We start from the raw sequence: 20,649 nt of genomic DNA, 5'->3' as shown, positions 1-20,649 counted from the left end.
GGCCCACGGCTCTGCTGTAGCCACGATTTCTTGTCCTGGTTTGAAATGGAGGGGCTGGCTCAGTGTCCAAGCACCCAGAGGCTGCATGTGCTGTGTGGGCAGGGGCCCAGGCAGGGTCTGTGCTGACAAGGCACGAGCCCTGGTATTGGACACAGGCTGTTGGGCACCTCATTGCCTCCATCCTGTGGGCAGCCACATTCCCCAGCACGCTGCACGTGGGGAAAAATGTCTTTATGCTGCTCTGAACCCAGGATCCATCGTGTCTGGGAGCTGTGCATTCAGTGTTCCAGTCAAAGCCAACCATGCAGCTGCTTTTGCCCAAGGGAGGGGACCCATGAATAGCCAGGGGTTGGCACAGCTTTTGTTCACAAATCCACCTCTGCCCTGGACAAACACCAAAGCACCCCAGGGCCCTGCACCAGTCCCTGAAAGCTCCTGGCTGACCCCAGCTCCAGCAGCCTGTCCTCCCACTGCCACTGGCCCAGGCAATGTGGCACAGCAAAACCCCATCCCCTGCCCACGAGGAGCTGCTGGGAACAGCCCCTGGGGGGCTGGGAAGCCCTGCTGTGCCCTTTTCTGAAACACAGGGCTACTGGCAGCTGCTTGTGCCAAAAGCTGCCCCACCAGTAACACCAGGAACTGCTGCAGTGCTGCAAGGGCCCAGAAACAGGCGTGCAGAAGGAAAAGAAGGAAACAAAATAAAACCCCAAAACACCATATTAAAAAAAAAAAAAAGGCAAAACCAAGCATTCTTCACTTGGTTTCAACAGACATTAGGAACTAAACGTCAGGAACTAACTCCTCTCTAAACCTTGCTCTGTCTGCCAGCTAGAGCTTTACTGCTCTGGTCCTAATGGTCCTCTGCTCCCTGGTCCTAACTAACCACTGCCTTCACTGCCTGGCAAAGTTTATAGTAATGGCCAAACCCATCTACATTTGGGCTCTAACAATGCCCAAAGTTAGTACTCAGCTACTAACACTCCAAAAATGTACTTTTAAAGTTTTCCTTTGGAAAGACACAAACAGTAGGGACACTTAACTATACACCCACTGAGGAATAAACTGGCTTTTCAATTCATAAATATAAACTTACAGTTAAAAAGTGACAATTTACAAAAATACAATTTATTGCTGACCCTATGGGCTTGTAACATCGTGTGTTGTGATTATACATTTTGGGTTTGCCAAATTGAAATATGACCTAGCAAAACCACAAAGTTTGCTGTCATATGCTGTTCTATGCATGTTTGTTTGTTTGTTTTTACGAATAGAAACAATTACAACTACATCACTTGAAACAACAACAAAAAAAAAGGAGTAAAGATTCTTTGTCTGTAACCTGAAAAATATTTGGCTACAGGGAGTAAAAACCATACAATTTTATCTTCACTTGTTAACCAAAAATAAAACACGACAAATATTGAACTAGCTGCGATGTGAGCTGGTATAACAACAGTAAGAAATTCAGGCAAAAGTGGTGTTACGTAAATTAGCAGCATTATCCAAACTCCTGGAAAAAAACCCGTGGGACTGAGGTATAGAAAAAGGAAAAAGACTTCACAATGGACCTACTACAGCAAAACGAGTTATGTACACAGAAATCCAATGGTGTCCTGTGGACTGGTACAGTCTATGTGCTCCAAATGCTGGGCTTAAATTCACAGTGACTTTCAGCATTGAAGTCCTGAATGGAAAAAGGTTTTTTTCCATTGCAAACCGAGCTCCATGATGGCCTGATGCCGATACCTGCCCTCCCTGCAGCAATAGGCACCACTCCCAGTGGCACCATGGTGCTGGGCCAGGGCACACCCTGCTGCTGGAACAGCATCACCGAATACATTCCATGCATCTGGCTGCATGGCAATCCCCCCAAAGCAGGCCCCTGCAGCCATGCACCCCTGTCAGAGACCATCCATCCCTGCAGGCACACCTCCCCATGAGCCCGACCTCTCCGGTGCCGTGCTCTGACAGCTCCGTGCTCTCCCGTGCGTGCCGGGTGCGGCGGCTGCGCCGTGTGCTCCTTGCCCCACAAGTGACCTCAGGGCAGCTGCATCTCGGGCAGGTCAGGCAGGTTGCAGGGCTGGCCCTGTGTGTGGTGGCTCTGCTGCTGTGGGTGCAGGAAGTAGCTCAGGGGGTTCTGCTGCGGGGCGTGGGGCGGCTGGAAAATGCGCTGCGTCGGAGCCCCAGGCACCAGCTCGGGACCCTGCATCTGTTGGGAGACACAAACCTGAGCAGTCAGACCTGCCCCAGCACCCAGATGTCCCTCTCTGCTGCAGGGCTGATGCTGAGACTCACCCCAGAGTGTGCAACAAGTCCTGAACTTGAGGGTGTGAGCTGTGCTCCTCAGGATGCTGCTGCTGTCAGCAAAACCAACAATGCCTGGAGAGCTCAGACCCAACTGTCCTAACAGGCGCCTGGGGAGCCCAGCAGGAATGGAGACCTCCAGAAGCTACTTGGAGGTACAATCTGCAGGATGTGCAACTTTAATCTTTCACTGGAAATATCTTCAGACAACCAAGGAAGAGGTCCTAGAGTAACCATGTACCCACCCATGGCTGGTACCTCAAAGACCTGGACTTGCTGTTTCACCCCTGTTAAAGGCACTGTGTCATCAAACTCTGGTTTACTGTGGCCCTGGAGCTGTTTATCTGTTCCAGCATCATCATTCTGCTGTGCGCACTGCTGGTCCTCAGGACAGCAATGCAGCCCATGAGGACTCACCCAAAGCAGGGACAGCTCCTGCCCACATTTCCAGACAACAGCGATTCATTTCTCACTTTAAACCCAGTCCTGCTGTGTGGCTGCTTTCAGCTGAACCTCCTCCTCTTGCTTTCTTTTCTGTCTTTGCCTGGAGGACTGTAACTTAACCTCTGCCATCCAGGCAAGGCTTGGAGAGTGTGTTACTGATGAATTATTAGTTTCAACAATCCCTCTCCTTGGTGGTGTCACTAGTTCAGCATGTACTGATGTAAACTGTGTGCTGAAAAACCAAAATCACCTAGTCCAGAGATGTGTGTTGTGAAATACTCTTTTTTTTAAAAGAAAGCTGTGATGGCAGCTGATAAAAACCTTGCTCTGATGAGATGCAACAGCAGGAGGTATGTTTCCCAAAGACCTTCTCTCCTATAATTTTTCATGACTACAGCAAGCTTCTCACCAGAGTTCCTCTGCATGAAAAGCTGTGTTTGAAAACCTGGGTATTTCTTCTGTCCACTATGTGATAACAGAGTTTGTTGGAAAATATGGCCTTGAGCAGGTGCAGAGTCAGCCTGGAAAGGCTGAGCACCTGGCTCTGTGGAGATACAATGGGAATAGAGGATGTGCAAAGGCCCTGACCAGGTTGGATGAGCCAGATAAGCCCCATTCCTCCCAAAAACCCCAACCCATCCCAACCCATCCCTCAGAAAGCTGCTCCTGCTCCAGTACCTGAAGGTAGAGGCGGTGCTGCTGAACCTGCTGCTGTGGCCACTGGTGCAGGTGCAGGGGTGTGCTGGGCTGGTGGGAGGTGAAGCTGGAGTGTGGGACAAGGAGGGACGGGGAGAAGACGGGCGGCGGGGCTGCAGGCCGGGCGGGGCTGCAGGTGGCTGGCGGCACCTGTGCTGCTGGGGGAGCCAGGCCCTGCTGCTCTGCAACAAACCTGCCACAGGGGGAAACCAGGCATGAGAACACACACCCAGACCCTCCCTCAGAACGGGCACTGGGGGGCCCAGCTGCTGCAGAACCTGCCTGGAGCAGGGCTGGCCAAACCTTGCAGCCCCTGGCCCCTGATTCCCCTCTGCCCACAAAGCACAGACTGAAAATTAAGGTTTTTAAGGTTGTACATTTTCTCCATGTCTTGGTCAAGCATTTTATGCTTTGCAAAGGCCAGAAAATAGTTAATTTTTAAAGGCACTTCATTTATCATAAAGGTCTCTGTAATTAAAAAATATTCTCATTTTTTCCCCTAACTGGCTAAACTTTTGTTTCACTTCAGACTGAGGCTGTTTGTGTTTGAATGACCAGGTACAAGTTTTTTCATGTCTTTTTCAGTGCCGTAAAGTGTCCTGCTAAGACACTGCAGGAAAACAGGGGACAGCAGAGACTCACTTTCCTTGCTGCCTGCTGGCACTGCTCTGCACGGGCTGGCAGCTGCTGTTGGCTGTGGGCATCATGGCTTGGATGGACTGATCCAGCAGCATCCTGTGGTGGAAGGAAAACAGAGGATGGTCAGGGAAGGGAGAGGTCCAGGGTCCAAGGTCCTGTCAGTCTCTAGAAACAACTCCTTGAAAATCCTCCATGAAAGCAGGCTAGAAACCACTACCTCCATGAAACCACTACCTAGAAAACAAACTAATGAAATAGGATGCTTCTTATCACCTCACACTTCTCCTGCGAGTACTTGCTGAGAAGATTTGGATTGTTGACACTGGAGAAGGCTCCAGGGACATCTTACAGCACCTTCCAGTAAAGGGGCTAAAAAAGGCAGGAGAGGGACTTTTGGCAAGGGCATTGGGGACTGACTTTAAACTGACAGAGGACAGGGTTACAATAATTTATGGAAATGTGGTGAGAAGAGGATTTAAGGCCCCTGATGACACAGCAGGATGTGCACAGCACCCTGCCTGCCTGCACACTGGGCTCACCCCACAGAGGGAACATCCTCACTCTGGCTGTGGCATCCCAAGCCCTGAGCCCAGCCATGCCTGCCCCCCTTGCTGCTGCTCCTGTCACTGCCCCAGGATGGTCCAGCAGGGCTCTGGTACCTGAGGCTCCTGTCCTGGCTGTACTCAGCTGGTGTTTGCCTCTCAGTGCTGTCAGTGGGCACCTGGGCTGCCACGGCGATGGGGTGAGCCTGGGAGAACACCATGGGGCTGTTGTAGAAGGGCACTGGGATGCTGCCCTGCCCTGGCACACACGTTTGCTGGCCTTGGCTTCCTCTCATTGGGTGCTGCTGCTTCTGCTGCTGTACCTGGAATGAGGACAGAGGTACCCATGTAAGTTTTAAAGCTCCCTAATGGAAGGATAAAATAACCACTCACAGTGGGCAGGTGGGAAAAGGAGCAGGAACAATAGGATATTGTCCCTGAACTGTAGTAGGAACAGTATATCTATTCAAGATCACCAACCCCTTAGCATTTATTGTCCCTGGCATCCCCAGACAGTCTTTTGAGAAATTAGAGTACAAGGGTAAGGGCACAAAAGGCTCGAGGAGGAAGAGAACAGCTTAAGAGGGGAAGTGCAAATCTGAACCCTCCAAGGAAAGTATCTTGTGGGTTCTTTAAAGCAGCAGTGTTGGCTTTTTTGTTTTTGAACAACTCAAGTCTTTCCCATCTTAATAGTGGATTTAGGTCTAGTTGTGACAAAATTGTTCTTTCAAAGCTGCCTTCCAAGACTCCTCAGGCAGAGCAAAAGTAATCTTTTAAAATGACACCTACTCCTGTGCTATGAAACCACAACTCTCACTGGCCATGAATAACGAGCATGATGTTGATGGGAGCCCAGACCTCCCATTCACATCGTGCCCGGGCATCAGGAGAGCTCCAGCACTCTCTGGGGTTTAAATGCTTTTTGGCTACCTGGTTTTTATTTTTACAGTTGAATGCCATTTGTGTCAGGAGACACCTGGTTTTTATTTTTACAGTTGAATGACATTTGTGTCAGGAGACACCTGTTCACAAGTGTTCACAAGTGACTCCTGACACAAACTCCTCAGTACAGCCAGCACAGAGGGGATGCAGCATGGCAGGGACCATGGGACCATGGCAGACAAGCACTCAGGAGCCGGAGAAGGGACGATGAGGAGGATGGAGCAGGCGGTGACCTGGGGGGCAGTGCCACAGGGGTCCCTGAGGAATGGCTGCGGTGACAGCAGCTGGGGGCTGCAGTGCTGCTTTGTCCCGGGCAGGGCTGGCTGCTGTGCCTTCTTGGCCGTGCTGTGCCGGGGCGTGCCCTGGGGCCGCCGGGGGCTGGGCTGCTGCACGGCCGCGTTGAGGATGACGGGGATCGGCTGCTGCATCAGCATCTGCGGGGAGAGAGGCACAGGAGCTGCTGGCTGTGCTGCCTGGCAGGAACAGCACTGCAGCAGCAGCACTGTCTCCAAATCCAGGGGCAAAATGAGTAACAGAAAATCAAATGTTAGCTTGTGTTAAATATTTATTCAGAGCCAGGAATGTTCCAGCTCCATTGTGCTTGTTGTGTTTTGCAGGAGTGGCAGTGAGATACAGCAGCACTAGCCAGACATGGAACCACCAAGCTTTTTTGTGCATGGGAGACTTTGGATTAATTTGGGATAGCTTTTTTCTAAATCATAGAAATTACTGATTCAATACTCAGCCAGATATTGACATCACTCATCTCTTGGGAAACACCACTCCCACATCCAAAACCAAGTTACCAATTTGCCAAGAGTTCACTCCCAAATGCTTTTGCCACAGACAATTTTGTTACCGCTCTGTGTGCTCGAAGGAAAAGCAAATGTTTGGTGAGTCTGGGGGCGCCAGGGGCAGCAGGTACCTGCAGGTTGGAGTCCTGCACAAGCTGGAGCTGCTCCTTGATGACATGGAGCTCCTCTTGCTGTGTTTTGATGTCAGCCTGCAGGATGCGAGTCCTCTCCTCCAGCTGCTCCTTCAGCTGGTGCATCATCCCCAGCTGGGTGGGGAAATGGTACACTGGCTGTGAACAGAGAAAAGGGACCACACAGTAGGACCAGTCCTGCTACTCACATCCATAGCAATGCTGGATTCAGAAAAATGACTGCTTTTCAGCTTTAGCCATAAAAAATATGATGCTGACAAAAACTGGCAATTGCACATTTAACCAAAGTGCCACTGTAGTTCCAGAGCAGCAGCACATATGGCTTACAGTGCTTCCTTCCAGGTGTTGATCTCTATAATTTCTGCATAGATGAAGTGTCTATACATGGGACTCTCCTGTCCCCTCAGGATAACATCCTGCTGGTTTGGGCCCAGCTGTGTTTTGGGGCAGACACTGCACCCAGACCCTTGCCACACCTCCTGGCTGGGCTTTCAGTTGTGCTGATAATGATATTTGGCAGATGCCAGGCCCCAGATGGGCTGCAATCCCACCTGGGGATCCATCCTTCACACCTGCAGTGACCATTTTCAGTCTGTTTTATAGTTTGGACATTTACTGCACTGATATCAAAGCCCTGTAAGGACAGACCTTGTCATTATGGTTTATGACTCATTTTTCTTGGAGTTTTTGTTTTCTTTTCTTTTCCTGGCCTAACTCAAACCTTCCATGACATCCCCTCTTCAGCATTGTATCAGCCTGTAGTTAGCTGTTAGAGATTTAGGGAGAAGCCTTCAGCAGCCCACAACAGTTTTTACAAGTGTAAACCTTCTCCTATGCTATTTCCTTGGGTGTCCCATCTGCTCTCTCTGCTCTCTGAAATAAGTGGTTGCCATAAGGTTGTTGCAGGCAAATCTCAGCAACAGAAAGGGCACAGAAACCTTGTCCCCACTCTGGGATGAGCCAGCGAGGACGTGAGGGCAGTGAACCAAAGGCACCTGGGCTGCCCTGCTGACAGGACACAGCAGTGCTCTGAACAAAATCAAAGCACATCACAGAGTGCTGAGAGGGCACTGCCAGCTGAGCCACGGGGGGCTGAGGAGTGGCTATGGCCTGGAAATGAAAACTGTGCCTTACTGTAGGCCCATAGCACCTCTAGTGCAGAGCTAGTGCTTTAACAGCTCATACCAGGCATGAACAAGCGCAGGGAATTGGCCAAGGATAAGTCTGAAAGGAGAATTTAGGTTCCTGCATGCCGCTGATAATTTCAAGTCCTTGGTGTCAGCACCCATTTTGGATAAAGGCCACTTCACATGAACAAACCCCAAGAGAAGAGGGTCAGTGGTGTGAAAAGGGATTTAGCCTGGAGGAGCAAACCAAATGCTGAAAGAAGGCAGCGGAGGAGCCTCTGGTGTGTCTCCACGGCTCTGCCAGCCAGTGGCACTCCCCAGGAACACCCAGAGTGTGGGACGCAGCATCTCTGAGGGTGGGATCAGTGCCGGCTGTGCCCATTCCCGCAGCCCCAGCGGGCTCAGCACTGACCTGGGCGCCGCCGGGCGCTGCCAGCCGCAGCGCCGCCTTGTCCCCCGGAGCCCCGGGCCGCGTGGGGGTGCTGGTGTCCGTGCGCCGCATGGACGATGTGGCTGCGGGAGAGACACTCACTGAGACACAGCACGGCCTGCCTGGGCACCAGCTGAGCCCGAGATCCCCCTGTGCAGATGGGCACTGGCCCAAACAGCGCCAGAGTGGGTCCTCAACCGGCCCCTCTGTGGTCCCTCTGGCTCCCCACCTCACTTGCTGGGTTCCCTCCTGATTCCCCCTATTCTCTGCCCCTCTGCGGTCCCTCTGGCTCCTCTCTTGATGCTAACCCCCTATTCAGCCTTCTCTCCATGGGTGTATCCAGATGAGATCACACTCCCCACAGCAAGAAAAGTCCCCTGAGTTTCCTCCCCATGGCCCCACACAGAGCACTGCAGTCATCTTGCAGCCTCGCCCAGGGCAAGGAGGGCACTGATGGGAGCTGGGATGAAGCTGCCAGCAAGGCAAGCATCCTTCTGTGCTCCTTCTGCAGGGATTTCACATGAGAGACCCCACAGTAAAATTATATTATTCCCAGCATGAAACTTTGGTCAGTGAGCTTGGTTCAATCAAGCCAGCGAGTCCCCTCTTGTCCCCAGAAGCACAGCAAACAGCTGTGACCGTCGGCTGGTGACAAGCCCGGGGAAATGGCTCTCACACAGGGGGTGGGTAAGGGGGAGGAGGTGGCAGGGCAGGTGGCCGTGGCTCTGTTGCTGCTCTGTGACCTGCCATGACTCGCTGTGTCACTCCCAGCGCTGAGCATCCCCCTCCCACCACCACCTGGTCACTCCCAGCCCAACCCCAGCATTTGGGAGGCTGCTCCTCCCTCCATCCCCCCCAGCGGGGCTGCCCCGGCACGTACAGGTGGAGTCGGACAGGGTGGTGTGCGAGGAGCGCCGAGAGCTGTGCGAGGACAGCGACACTCCCTCCCGGCTGGCGTCCTGGCTGCTGCCGCACTGCCCCACCTCCAGGTAGCTGCTGTGGCTCTGCGGGAGCGAAGCACAACGGTGAGACCCTCAGCAGCAGCGAATGGCCCTGGAAGGGACCTCTGCCTCCTGGAGCCCTTGTCTGCAGACAAACCCAGCACCTGGGCGTGCACATCAGCAAACCCTGCTCCCCTGCCCCGCTGCGCTCACCCCAAAGCCTGCGGGCGCAAAGGAACCTCTCTCCAGCCCTGGGCACCCACCCGATGGCAGCCAGCAGCACTGGAGGATTGCTGCACACTGTCATTGCTGCCCATGGCCCGAACTCTGCTGTGCCAGCTCTTTCAACCCTGCCCACAGAGCCCTGGGCAACGGGAAATTGCTTTTGTCAGCCTCTTTCTCCCCGATCTCTTCAGGGATGTCACAGCTGCTTGGCTGCGGTGCACTGGGGGTGCTGGCAGGGGGAATGAATGATGCTGGCAGGAGGTGCTACCTGGGGAATGGTTTTGTCCATGGAAAAGATGGAGAGAGATAACTGGAAAGGGACAGGGAACAGCTAGAGCCCCAGGGGGACCTACAGCAAATGTCTCCTGAGGGGGACAGGCACTGGGCAGTGCTGAGAGCTGCAATCCCACTCACTGCTCCCTGGGCAGCAGAAGGGAACAGCCTGAGCTCCCATAAAATAATGTCTGAGGCTGATAGAATGAACAGCTGCACAACAGCCCACTTGAAATTACTTTGCTGGTCTTATTTGTAAACTACCAAGAGGAGAAACTTAAAAGTAGTTAAAATGACCCTGACTCAAGCCATGGAAATTATTGCTCATAGAAGTTATAGGTCACAATCACTTGATGTGATCCAGCAACTGAGCTGAAATCTAGGTAGGTGTTTTCCCTTGCCTTTCCATCTTCACCTGAGTATCAGTGATGAGCTGGCACAAGGAATACAGGTACCCTGTGGTACTGCCCTACCCTGGGATCCTCTGTGCCTTGCTAAGGGTGACAGGTACAGCAATCTGGCCTCCAGTTTCAGCTCTGCTTCTCTGCTTCTGAGCTGAGCCTTGTGTCCTGGTCTCAGAAAGATTACAGGGACCAGAACAGAGAATGCAACTGCTGAATTCACAGTTATTGTGGAATCAAAGAATGCTTGGTGTTACAGACCATCTAGTTCCAATCCCCCTGCCGTGGGCAGGGACATCTTCCACTAGATCAGGCAGTTCAAAGCTCATCTGGCTTGTCCTAAACCAACATGGACAATTTGGAGCCACACACCAGAAAGCTTCTTAGGGCCTGCCTGAATCATGACCCAGTTCAAGGCTTGGATGAGATAGGAGCAAAGAAAATGGAGAAGAATAGATATTTCCCTCAGACTGGTAAGCTATGACTCAGTTTGGTTTAAACATCTCCTCACTCAGCTGTGAAGGAATGTGGTACCTTTAGAGAAGAGGATGCCAGTTCAATTGATGACTCTTCAAGGCCAAGATCTCGTCTTCTCTCAGCCCGAACCTCTGCGTAACTAAAACAAAACCAAAAATAAAAAACAAAAAAAAACCAAAAAAACAAACCCCAAACAAACCCCCCAAAAAACAACAAAAATTATTTTACAGCTTCTTTGCATGTATCCTACCACAACAAGTGTACATTCATTTTCTAACCTGATGATGATGAACAAGCATCCTTTTTTTTGTATGGTAGTTCAGTGATCCCTATGACAGTGCCTTGGGCAGATCCCTCCTTCTGAGGGTGCACAGAACTGTGCATGCATCAGAGTTAACATCCTGCACTCCAGGGGAAGCTCCAAATACAAACAGGCAGCTACACAAGTGCAATGTGAAGTTCAGGAACCCCTACAAGGTGCCTCTAGAACTGTATATTTTCTTTCCTTACTTTTTTTTCCTCTGAAATAATGAAATATTTACAGTAATAAATGCCCCATGATTCACCACTGGGATAAATTGGAGAGGATGTTTCAAAGACTCTCTGAGTGTTCATGCATCGTGGGCACTGAGAGGTGCCAGACTTTAGGGTGATGAAATATTAATGAGCTGCAACCTTTGTGGGAGGCAAGAGAAGCTGCTGAACCGACCTCACTTATATCATTGCGGTAATGAATTTTCCTGAAAGAACATTTTAACTTGTGTGCTTCAGTAACATATTTTAAGCCTTAACTATCTGAGACAGAATTGAACTTCAAAACCTATTTAGGACTACATCATTAGGTTTAAGAGGCACTGGAAGCAGAAAGAAGAAACAAGTTCATGCACAATAAATTCAGCCCTTAAAGTGAAGCTGAATTCCCTGAAGGATGGCAGAAGTAAGACAACTGAGAAGTAATCTCTCTGTGTAATATTTGCTTATGTTAGCACTTCATATGTAGTTTATACCACAGATCACAGAATCAGAATCAAAAGAATTTGGGTTGAAAGGGACCTTAAAGATTATCTGGTTCCAAGCCCTCAACTGTGGGCAGAGCACCTTCCACTAGCCCAGGCTGTTCAGGGCCCCAGCTAACCTGGCCTTGAACACTTCCAGGGATGGGGCAGCCACAGCTTCTCTGGGCTTCCAGTGCCTCACCATTCCCACAGGGAAGGATTTCTGCCTAAGATCTATCCCTGACAGTTCAAAGCCATTCCCCCTTGTCTACAACTCCATCACTCCTTCTCCAGCTCTCTTGGAGCTCCCTTAGGCACTGGAAGAGGCTCTAAGGTCTCTCTGGAGCCTTTTCCTCTCCAGGCTGAACAACCCCAGCTCTCTCTTCCTGTCCTAACAGGAGAGGTGCTCCAGCCCTCTGAGCATCTTCATGGCCTCCTCTGGCTCACTGCAACACACCCATATTTTTCACATTTACTGGTGTTTGCTCTCCCAGATGTTTGACAGGAAAAGAGGAGGACCAGAAAAAAAATTTATTCTTGACACTACAAAAACACAGTGAGCGATAAGTTTACTCAAGTTAATAGAGCAAACCAGTGTGTCACTACTTTTTCAAGCCCTTCAGAAGATATATTTTACTCTTCACATAGTCTTTTTTGAGATGGTGGTGGTAATCCAGCAGATTCCCCTCCAGAAGGTGCATTCACAGAGCATCCTATGCATGCACTGCCTTCCAGCACGGGCTGGAGCTCAGCACCAGCAGCTTCCCACTAGGGGGGGATCCAGGCCTGGATTTGCTGGATTTGGGTGAGGAATAAGGCCAGCAAGCCAGCAGCTTACTTCAAGTCATAAATATTTAAAGCTCTGATCAAAAGGTTTTGCAGGAGTTATATGATCTCATTCATGCCCAGAAAGATATGTCTGATTCCCAACAGCTTTAATTCTTTCTATGGCCATGTCATCACTAGGGACAAAAGGGGAATGTAACACACCAATACATTTGGCCAAAGCTGGTTTCCAGGCTTTTGGCTCAGTTGCCAAAAAAAAAAAAAAAAAAAAAAAAGTAAATAGAATACAATTTCCTTGTCAGAATAGTTTCATGGAATTACACATCATGGTGCTTACCTAACTACCAGATGAGTGCAAACAATGAACTCAGGCTTGGAGTTCCACTGGTGGTAGGTGATGTAGTAGTGAGTCTGCAGCCATATCCACTGCTGCCCTTTGGTCAGGAACCTATAGTAACATGATTTGCCTTTTCCAAACTGCATCACTGTTGAACAGAAAGAGAAAACAATTTATAGCAAAAGGGGATTTTATGGTGCAAAGGTGATCTAATCACCATTCAGCCTCACACCCCTCTTCCAGACTGGGGCAGTGCTAAAATAGTTCTCGAGCTTTATAAGCAAGACAGATGATACATAACCATGTACTCAGCTCTCGTCTGGGGTCATTCCTGCTGACTTTCAGGAGTGCCCTTTGCTACTTTGAGATTTCTCTTATAACTGGGATAACTATATAACTAGCTACATTCTTATACTTATGGGTTCCCTGAAATAAGCATGAATAACATTAATTAAACAAATTATTTGCCTTTTATAAGTACATGAGAATGCATTTCAAAGGAGATGTGAAGTAAGAATCCTAATAATGGCACAAAACAAGATAGTGGATTTTAGTTGAGAGTTTTCTTCTAAGATATGGCCTACTCCAACCTGGTATGTATTATCAGGCTATGTCCAGAAAAATCTCAGGTGCTGTAATACAACTGGAGAATAGTGAGGGGAGCTACATTAAATAACCACACAAATTGTTCCAGACTGCTGGGAGTACAAAATGAAACATGCTCACTTAAAGTACCCACAATTAATGCAAAGTAAAATACAAACATGGTTTAAACAAAACCATTTCACTCGACAGTAGGCAAGGTGTCTGCCCAAAGTGTCAATGTGACAAACAGGAACCTAGCAAACCAAACTAAGCCAAGTGGTTTTTTACTCACCTGCACACCTCTATTTTGTTAAAATATCAGGACTGATTTATTCAGTGATCCCATTAACAGTGATGGGCTTTAGATCAAGCATTTAGCAGAGATTTTCTGGCTAACATGACATGCTGGGGATCCCTCAGTTCCTAGTCCTGGCAGACATGTCCTGAAGCACTTCTCTAAGTCACTTTGCTAGCACTTTACTTTGTTTCCCTGTGCACTAAAACAAAAAAATCCTTTCCTACAGGTGTGTTGTGAAAATATTCTTCTAATAGGTAAGAAGAATGCCTGGATGATAGACATGTAAAATTTAAATCATCAAATTGATTCTCTGCTGAATGATCTGACCCACTCTCAGTACAGTTTGTGTCTATATCAAACTCCACATGCACCAAATGGATCACACTTGTATCTGAATTGTCTTTTTAGCAAACGACATTAAGAAGTATTGTACTTGAGAGCAGTTAAAATACTCAGTTAATATTCACTTTGCTGCATTTGACACAACTTTGTGTTCCCCTGTCACAGCTTCCCCTCTGTGCTCAGCCAGGCAACCCAGTTCCCTGGCACCTGGGCAGGGCAGGGCAGGGAGCAGGGAAATGGAGCAGGGAAACCTGACATGCAGACAAGTATTCTTCCCCATTCTCTTCTGGATCCCTCAGAGGGTCTGTGGTAGAGATGAGGGTGGTTTGCAGCTTTTCTCCAGTGGGCTGTGGGGCTTCTTGGTGGAGTTTCTTGGTCCCAGCCTCGTGCTGCTCTGCATCTCAGAGCAATTACAGCTTCCTGCTTACTCCCCTCTCTGGGGTGCCCTTGTTTCCTTTGAACAAAACATTCTCCTCTCCAGTGGAGATAGCAGAGAGACAGACAGTGTCCCCCACAAGAAACCTGTAAGTAATATTTCTTCATGGACCTTCTTTGGTGTTCATACATTAGCCTGAACTTGACTCTTGTGCTTTATTGTTTTCCTTTCAGGTTGACCAAACATGAGCCATCTTCACCCACAGGGAAACTGTGTTCAGTGCTTTTTATGTAAAATAATTCTGAACCTCCAGAAGCATTTTGCTAATGAGTAAGCGAGGTTCACAGCACCTAATTGCACAGGGAGGTGATCCAAATGATGCTCTCAAAAGGTGTTTTGGTGAGCTGAGCCTCCTGGTTAACTCCAGAGCCCAGGGGGATGGCAAGACCATGAACTGTGACAAATCAACAAAACTCACAGGGCAGAGGGGGGATAGCTCTGACTCCCAATTTCTAATCTCATTTCACTCTGAGACAGCCTGTGCTCAAACAAGGTATCTGCCAATTTAGGAAACCTGCACTAACAGCTCCTGATCTGAGGGAATTCTGCAGATTCCAACCTCCCAGGTAAGTGTCAGCTGTGACAGTCTGACATGGACAGGGAGAGTTCCCACATGTTCCTGAAGAAGAAGCCTTTTGCAATGACAATAAAAGGTTTTGCACAAGTGACAAAGGAGATCAGAGACAGACACATTGCAGAGGCAGGGCAACTTACAGTGTTCATGGCACCTAGCAAGAAGCTCCAGGTCATCTGCGTGGTAGTAATCATACCCTGACGTTCCCAGAACCTCAAAGGGCAAATATCCTATAATAGGTGGAGCCCTAGAAAGGAAGCAAAGGGCAGGGAGTGAGCACAAAACTTGACTCTGACATCCTGGCAGATAAGCTGTGATGCAGCAACAAACACCATCATTCACTTGGCAGGGAAATCTGGAGTGGGTTTTCATCTAGGCAGTGATGCATTTTCATATACAAACCAAAAACTGACAGCGAGGGAGAGGTACAAATTGAGAAAATGAAAAGGTGTGTGTTTACTGTTCCACAGCCTATTCATTATGTGGGTGTAGAGAAAGGCATGTACATATGTGAGTGACTCAATTCATTAAGGATGCTTGTGAGACACAGCTTGAGAAATGCTATGGCTGATCCTGCACACAACAACCTGGAGCCAGAGTAAAATTATCCAGTAGGTTGGATGTAAGTGTCATCTGGGTAGTAACTGGAGAAGAGAGAATAAGTGGGAAGCTGCAGCTTGGGAAAAAGTAATTGCTCCCCTGGAAAAGTTTGGGAAACTACAGCCAAAAAAACTCTCTGTGCTGGTAGTGCAGATAGCCATAGGCATGGGGCTGATTTAAGGCTGTTTGTGCTTTGGTTGAATTGATGAAGTATTTAGATAGGCACATTGCAATCATTTACCTCACTATTCTGCTATCAATTCTAGATTTTCCTTTTTCTAGGCAAAACATGAGATTTTTTTTTTTAAAGCAGGCATCCTAACACTGCCTGACAGCTTATGACTATGAAACAACACTGAAATGTGGGGAGAAAACCACTGGTTTTGTCTCTGCTCCCTGTACCAGCCTGTCACTCTCCATCTCCCAGAGCTCAGGTCCAACCCTGCCTGCACCAACTCAAGCACTCAGTGGGGCAGGATCTGTGCTGATGTGGCTGCAGGATGTGCTGGCAGTGCTCACCTGCCAAGTTCAGTTTGGGCAAAATAGTAAATAACTCAAAATGGGGCAGGCTGGAGGTGATGGTGCCTATCAAACCTGCCTCTCCTGCTGCCTCTGTCCTGCTCAGCTGTGCTCTTAAGGAAGAAGGCCATAAAGTGGCCAAGACTACAAGGAAAAAGCTATTTCAGTGTATTACAGGTGGGTTTCGATGGATCAGTCCTGAGTTTCTTGGTTATTACTGTATGAAATTCTCTCTTGGCTGTGCCACATTTCTCCCCTTGAGAGGGACAGTGGGCATTGGTTATTCAGCCACAGAGAGCCCAGGCAGGTCCATAACCTCTCTCCTCCCCACAGCTGTGGCAGCCTGGCACAAAGAATGGGGGAGAAGGACAATGTGCCTGACAGCAGTGCCAGGAGGAGCAAGGTGTGAGCAGGAGCTCCTGATCCCAGCACAAGGGCTTGGCTGGGAGAGCCAGGCCTCCCCTTGACAGCACATCCCCTGGAACACAATGTGCTGAGCACATATGTGGTCTCTGTCACAATACAGCTTTATTTATTTAAGTAACTTTTCACAGCACTCTGTTCCTTTTCCTCATGTGACCCAGATTGCTGTTAATGATGATAATATGTGTATTTATTAAAGTGTCCTTGCTGTCTCTTTGGCAGAATGCATCACTGTTTCTCCTACTGCTTATATTCAAGACAATAGTGTCTTTCAGATGCACATCAGACAAACATTTAAGCTGATCAGGAAATTATTATGCTTTCCTGAATATCACCAGAGCTCTTCATAAAAGAAAGAAACCACAAAACGTTCCTCATCTGTCATTTAACAAGGAGATGCCTTGTGGAGCAATTTAAAAGTGTCTTGTTAGCTCAAGTTCCAGTCCTGAGATCTGCAGCTTGCTGTGCAATGGGAATGCACAGTCTTTAGAGAGTCTTTTGGGTGCAGTCTTTTAATAAATGAAGGGAAAATAACAACAGTACCACAGTGCCGAAGAGAAACAAATCATTATCAAAGTTGATGGGTTTCTCTTCCTCTACACATATTTACATAGAGACCCAGAATACAGGTTTTTCCTATCGTTCTCATGTTTATTCACATCTATGGAATGTTTTTATTGTATCTATCTTTGATTTGAATTGTGATCATGACAGTAAAGGTCTTGATTCCAGCTGCTGCTGGGTACCCTCTACTCTGCTGATGGCACACCTCAGTGCCAGGCAGCCTGTGCTGATGCAAATCAGCAAGAAACAGCAACATTTCAGTGTCCTGCAGATTGTACTGGAGGGAGCTTGGAATCAGTGATTAAATGAGACAACTCCCACAATCTCCTCTCATTCTTGGGTCTGAGCTCACTGCTTGTATCTGAATCTGTCACAAACTCTGCCTCAGCATCTGCATCATCCTAATTTCCTCTCAGTAGCAATGGCCTCCTCTCTGGGGATATCAGAGGGACTGGAGTGTCTGCAAGCACCCAGCACAGAGATTCCTCTCTGAGTCATAACCCACATTCATCAAAAGGCTCTTTGACAAGTTTCAAAGCAGCTCCTACTCAGCTCTTTCACAGGAGCTGCTGGGACACAGCCCTGAGGAGAAGCAGCTCACTTCATCAGTGACGTGAGGGGCTCGAGGCTCTTTTACAAATCTTAACATCAATCAGCTGATTCTAAAAATGTGCATTATCAGACAGGCCAATGAAAGTCTAACAAAACCACTCCAGCAACATCTCCTCTGAATTAATAATTATCTGACTGTCCCAAACCACACATAATCAATGTAGGGGTGTCACAGGGTCAGTTCCTCCATGCATCAAGGTATGATGTGAGGCACACACCTTCTGTTCTATAGAAATGAAAGTTATTACTCATTTTTATTTGCTCTCTCTTTCTTGCTCTAAATGTGGAGATGGTATTTACATTTTATTCCTCACCAATATTTTTTTCCTTACATCCTTATTTACTAGTCTTCTGCTTTTAGTAATGACTACCTTTGCACAGCTCACAAGGGGAGAGATAATGAAGAGGGTAGGATTTTACAATGTGCTTATGCACATATGTCAAATACAGAGAAGTGAGAGAGTGAATAAAACCCACCAGCTTCTTTTGAAGAAAATTAATCCTAAATTAAGCAGCTTAATAAACTGGTTCCAGTCTGCTTCATTCACGAAGCTGAATTCTAGCCTACCATATTGCATTGTCAAAAACTAATCAACAATTAAATAATAAAATCCACTGTTTTTTATTTTGGTTTTAGAAATTCTATCCTTTCTCAAGCTGAGAAGTCAAAAGCTTATTGACACAGCAAAAGATTTAGAAGGATTCCTGGAAGCTGTAATTGCAGAACAGAGGAGCTAAACCAATATGGGGAATATATTGGGACCCACACTGCTCACTTTTAATGACTTATTATCTTGGTTAGGATTGTTCTATACATTCTTGACATTTTCCATGGTTTCCTACTTGCCTAAAATATGGAAAATAGTGAAGCATTTAAGGATGCCTAATAGCTAAGTTCAGAGTTGCATGTAATACTAAGTTGCATGTAATTAGAACTATTCCATTTGGGATCTCAGGCAACAGGTATAAAAAAATATCTGGTTTTAAGCTAAAGTTTATTTATTCTTCAGTGACTAAACCCAAATCTCTTACCTGTGGTCCAAGAATAAAAACTTCCATTCTAAACTATGCCTCGATGTAAATTCTTCACATGGCTCTTCAACGTTACAGAGCTCCTGCAAAAGAGAGGGTACATTCAGACATTTAATTCTGTGAAATGACAAAAGGAGCCTGCTATCAAAACCTAGCATGCATCTTGTTGATATAATAAACCATAGCAAAATACAGTGCTTTTAAATCACTTGACTTATTTTCCTCTAAGGAATGTGTAAGACTTGTTTTATAGATGCATGAACTGATGAAAAATGGGTGAATAGTTAACCTTGAGCTGAATTTCAGAGCTAGGATAAATAGTCAAAGAGTCTCATCTTGCACTCTAGGCAAAATTCCCCAGCTTTTTGCAAATCCTGGTATTTGAATATGGATGGCAGCTCCAGGCCCAGGCTCTAACTGAGCTGGTAATGCCCTCTTGAGCAAGCAGCACTAGGGTTGTTATCCCTGCAATCAGTGCCACGGGACACTCACAGAACAGCAGCAACCATAACACACATTTTCCATGTTCCAAAATGCAGATCCTCACACAAAGGAGTGGTGGATGCTCATCTTTGAAGGCTGCAAATTCCCAAGTGGTGCAGCTGGTCACCTTGTCCTGGAGCTTCCCTCCGAGACACCCCACCACAAACCCACCTCTTCTCAAGAGCAGCTCCTGCTTCATCCCTTATCTTTCCAAAATACAGACTTCTGTCATTTCCCACTCCCAGCTGTTCCATTGTGATTTCAGGGTTTACTCCAGAACCCCGGATCCCTCCCTGATAATTCCCTGCCAGGTGTGTCAGTCACCCTTCCCTCCCCTTCCCTGCCCTCTCCCAGCACTGTCTGTCAGTCCTGGCATTCCAGAAGGGCATTGAGGAATTGGCAGATCCAAAGGATGCCCCCTACCCCTGGGGGGCATTGGGCCATCCAGGTGTCCTTTGTCCCTTTGTCCCTCCTCTCCTGTACCTGCTTGGTGGCTCCCTACCCCTTCCCTGCCCCTCTCCCTGGGGTTAAAGGAACAGCACCTACGGGCTCAGGGAGTTCTGTTGGAGCTGCTGCTGCATTCAGAGGCCTGTGGGCCAGAATAAAGCTCTGGATCCAAACCCTCCACCAGAACTGACTCCTTTCCTTCACCATCACCTTAAAGCTTGTCCACCAGAGGGAAACCCAAGGAGCAGCCCCTGTTATGGGGGGAAGCTCCATCCCAGCACCACCAGAGGCCTGCAGGCCTGGACTTGTCTCCACGGGCCCAGCTGCAGCACCCAGCCAGCCAAAAGTGTCTGTGGGGTGAAACACCACAGTTGCCGCTGTTTGGTTCAGCACCAAGGGCCAGACAAGCTCAGGCATGTTCTGTCCAGCAATATTGGTTAATATTCCAATACCCAGCCACAGCCACGTCCCCTCCTCTCCTCCACCAGCCCCGTGCTGCTGCCCCAGCTGCTGTGGGTGCTCAGGGCTCACCTTGAGGAACTGTGGTGTGACCAGGCGCACGGTGGCCACCAGGCAGATCTGCTCCTCTGGGGCTGACCTGAAAGCCCGTGCAATAGCTGACTCAAAGCCATTACAGGAGGGTGTAGGCACTAGGAACAACCAGACAGTTTATTTAAGAAGAGGAAGGAGAGGTTTCTCCCCGTGTTAAGACAGGTACAGTGAGTGGAGAAACCCAGCAACCACAGGGTGATGCCACCCTGATCCATGCTGGTGTCATTTAAAACACGACCCTGTAGGCTCCAAGGTACACAGCTGTAACCCCCACCCAGGGCAGCTTTGTAAGCTCAGAGCAGCTCACAGTGTGCAGCTGCAGTCTCCTTAGTCTTTCTCCAGGCCAACATTTGCAAGATTCAGGATTTTACAGGCACCTCAAAGTATTTAATCTCTGTAAAGTGTCATTCCACTGCCACAAGTGAAACAGAATACCATATTTTACTGGCTATATGAATAAGGAGGCTGCTTTACAATTGGCAGTGGGTCCAACAGAGGCATTTTCAGTCTGGTATCAGCTTTAGGCACAACATACAGGAGAGTGCACTCTTCTGATCAACAGACTCCCCACCACTTTTGTATGAAAAATATATCCAATGTATGCACAGCCCATTCCATCCCTGACAATTATGGGGCAATTTCAGCAGAAACAGAGCCTTTAAGATGCTACAGATCAA

General features: G+C 48.2%; 1 protein-coding gene across 3 annotated transcripts in view; it reads right to left on the bottom strand.

The window, feature by feature from the left end:
• Window positions 1–750: 750 nt before the first annotated feature.
• Window positions 751–20,649, bottom strand: part of PASD1 (PAS domain containing repressor 1) — a 51,234-nt gene continuing 31,335 nt past the window's right edge. For all 3 annotated transcript variants that reach the window (XM_054289782.1, XM_054289783.1, XM_054289784.1), the window contains 13 exons: window positions 19,952–20,070; window positions 18,491–18,573; window positions 14,881–14,987; window positions 12,506–12,653; window positions 10,445–10,526; window positions 8,951–9,074; window positions 8,053–8,153; window positions 6,493–6,651; window positions 5,801–6,001; window positions 4,743–4,948; window positions 4,087–4,179; window positions 3,427–3,637; window positions 751–2,209 (listed from right to left, as the gene is read on the bottom strand). In XM_054289782.1, the coding sequence (XP_054145757.1) occupies window positions 2,039–2,209; window positions 3,427–3,637; window positions 4,087–4,179; window positions 4,743–4,948; window positions 5,801–6,001; window positions 6,493–6,651; window positions 8,053–8,153; window positions 8,951–9,074; window positions 10,445–10,526; window positions 12,506–12,653; window positions 14,881–14,987; window positions 18,491–18,573; window positions 19,952–20,070 (1,805 nt within the window). In that variant the 3' untranslated portion in view covers window positions 751–2,038. The remainder of the gene's footprint in view (window positions 2,210–3,426; window positions 3,638–4,086; window positions 4,180–4,742; window positions 4,949–5,800; window positions 6,002–6,492; window positions 6,652–8,052; window positions 8,154–8,950; window positions 9,075–10,444; window positions 10,527–12,505; window positions 12,654–14,880; window positions 14,988–18,490; window positions 18,574–19,951; window positions 20,071–20,649) is intronic.

The sequence above is a fragment of the Melozone crissalis genome, unplaced genomic scaffold (assembly GCF_028551555.1).
Source record: "Melozone crissalis strain CALT ecotype California unplaced genomic scaffold, PUWL_Pcris_2 ptg000068l_1, whole genome shotgun sequence".
Lineage (NCBI taxonomy): Eukaryota > Metazoa > Chordata > Aves > Passeriformes > Passerellidae > Melozone > Melozone crissalis.
This window is presented reverse-complemented; position numbering and strand designations above follow the sequence as displayed.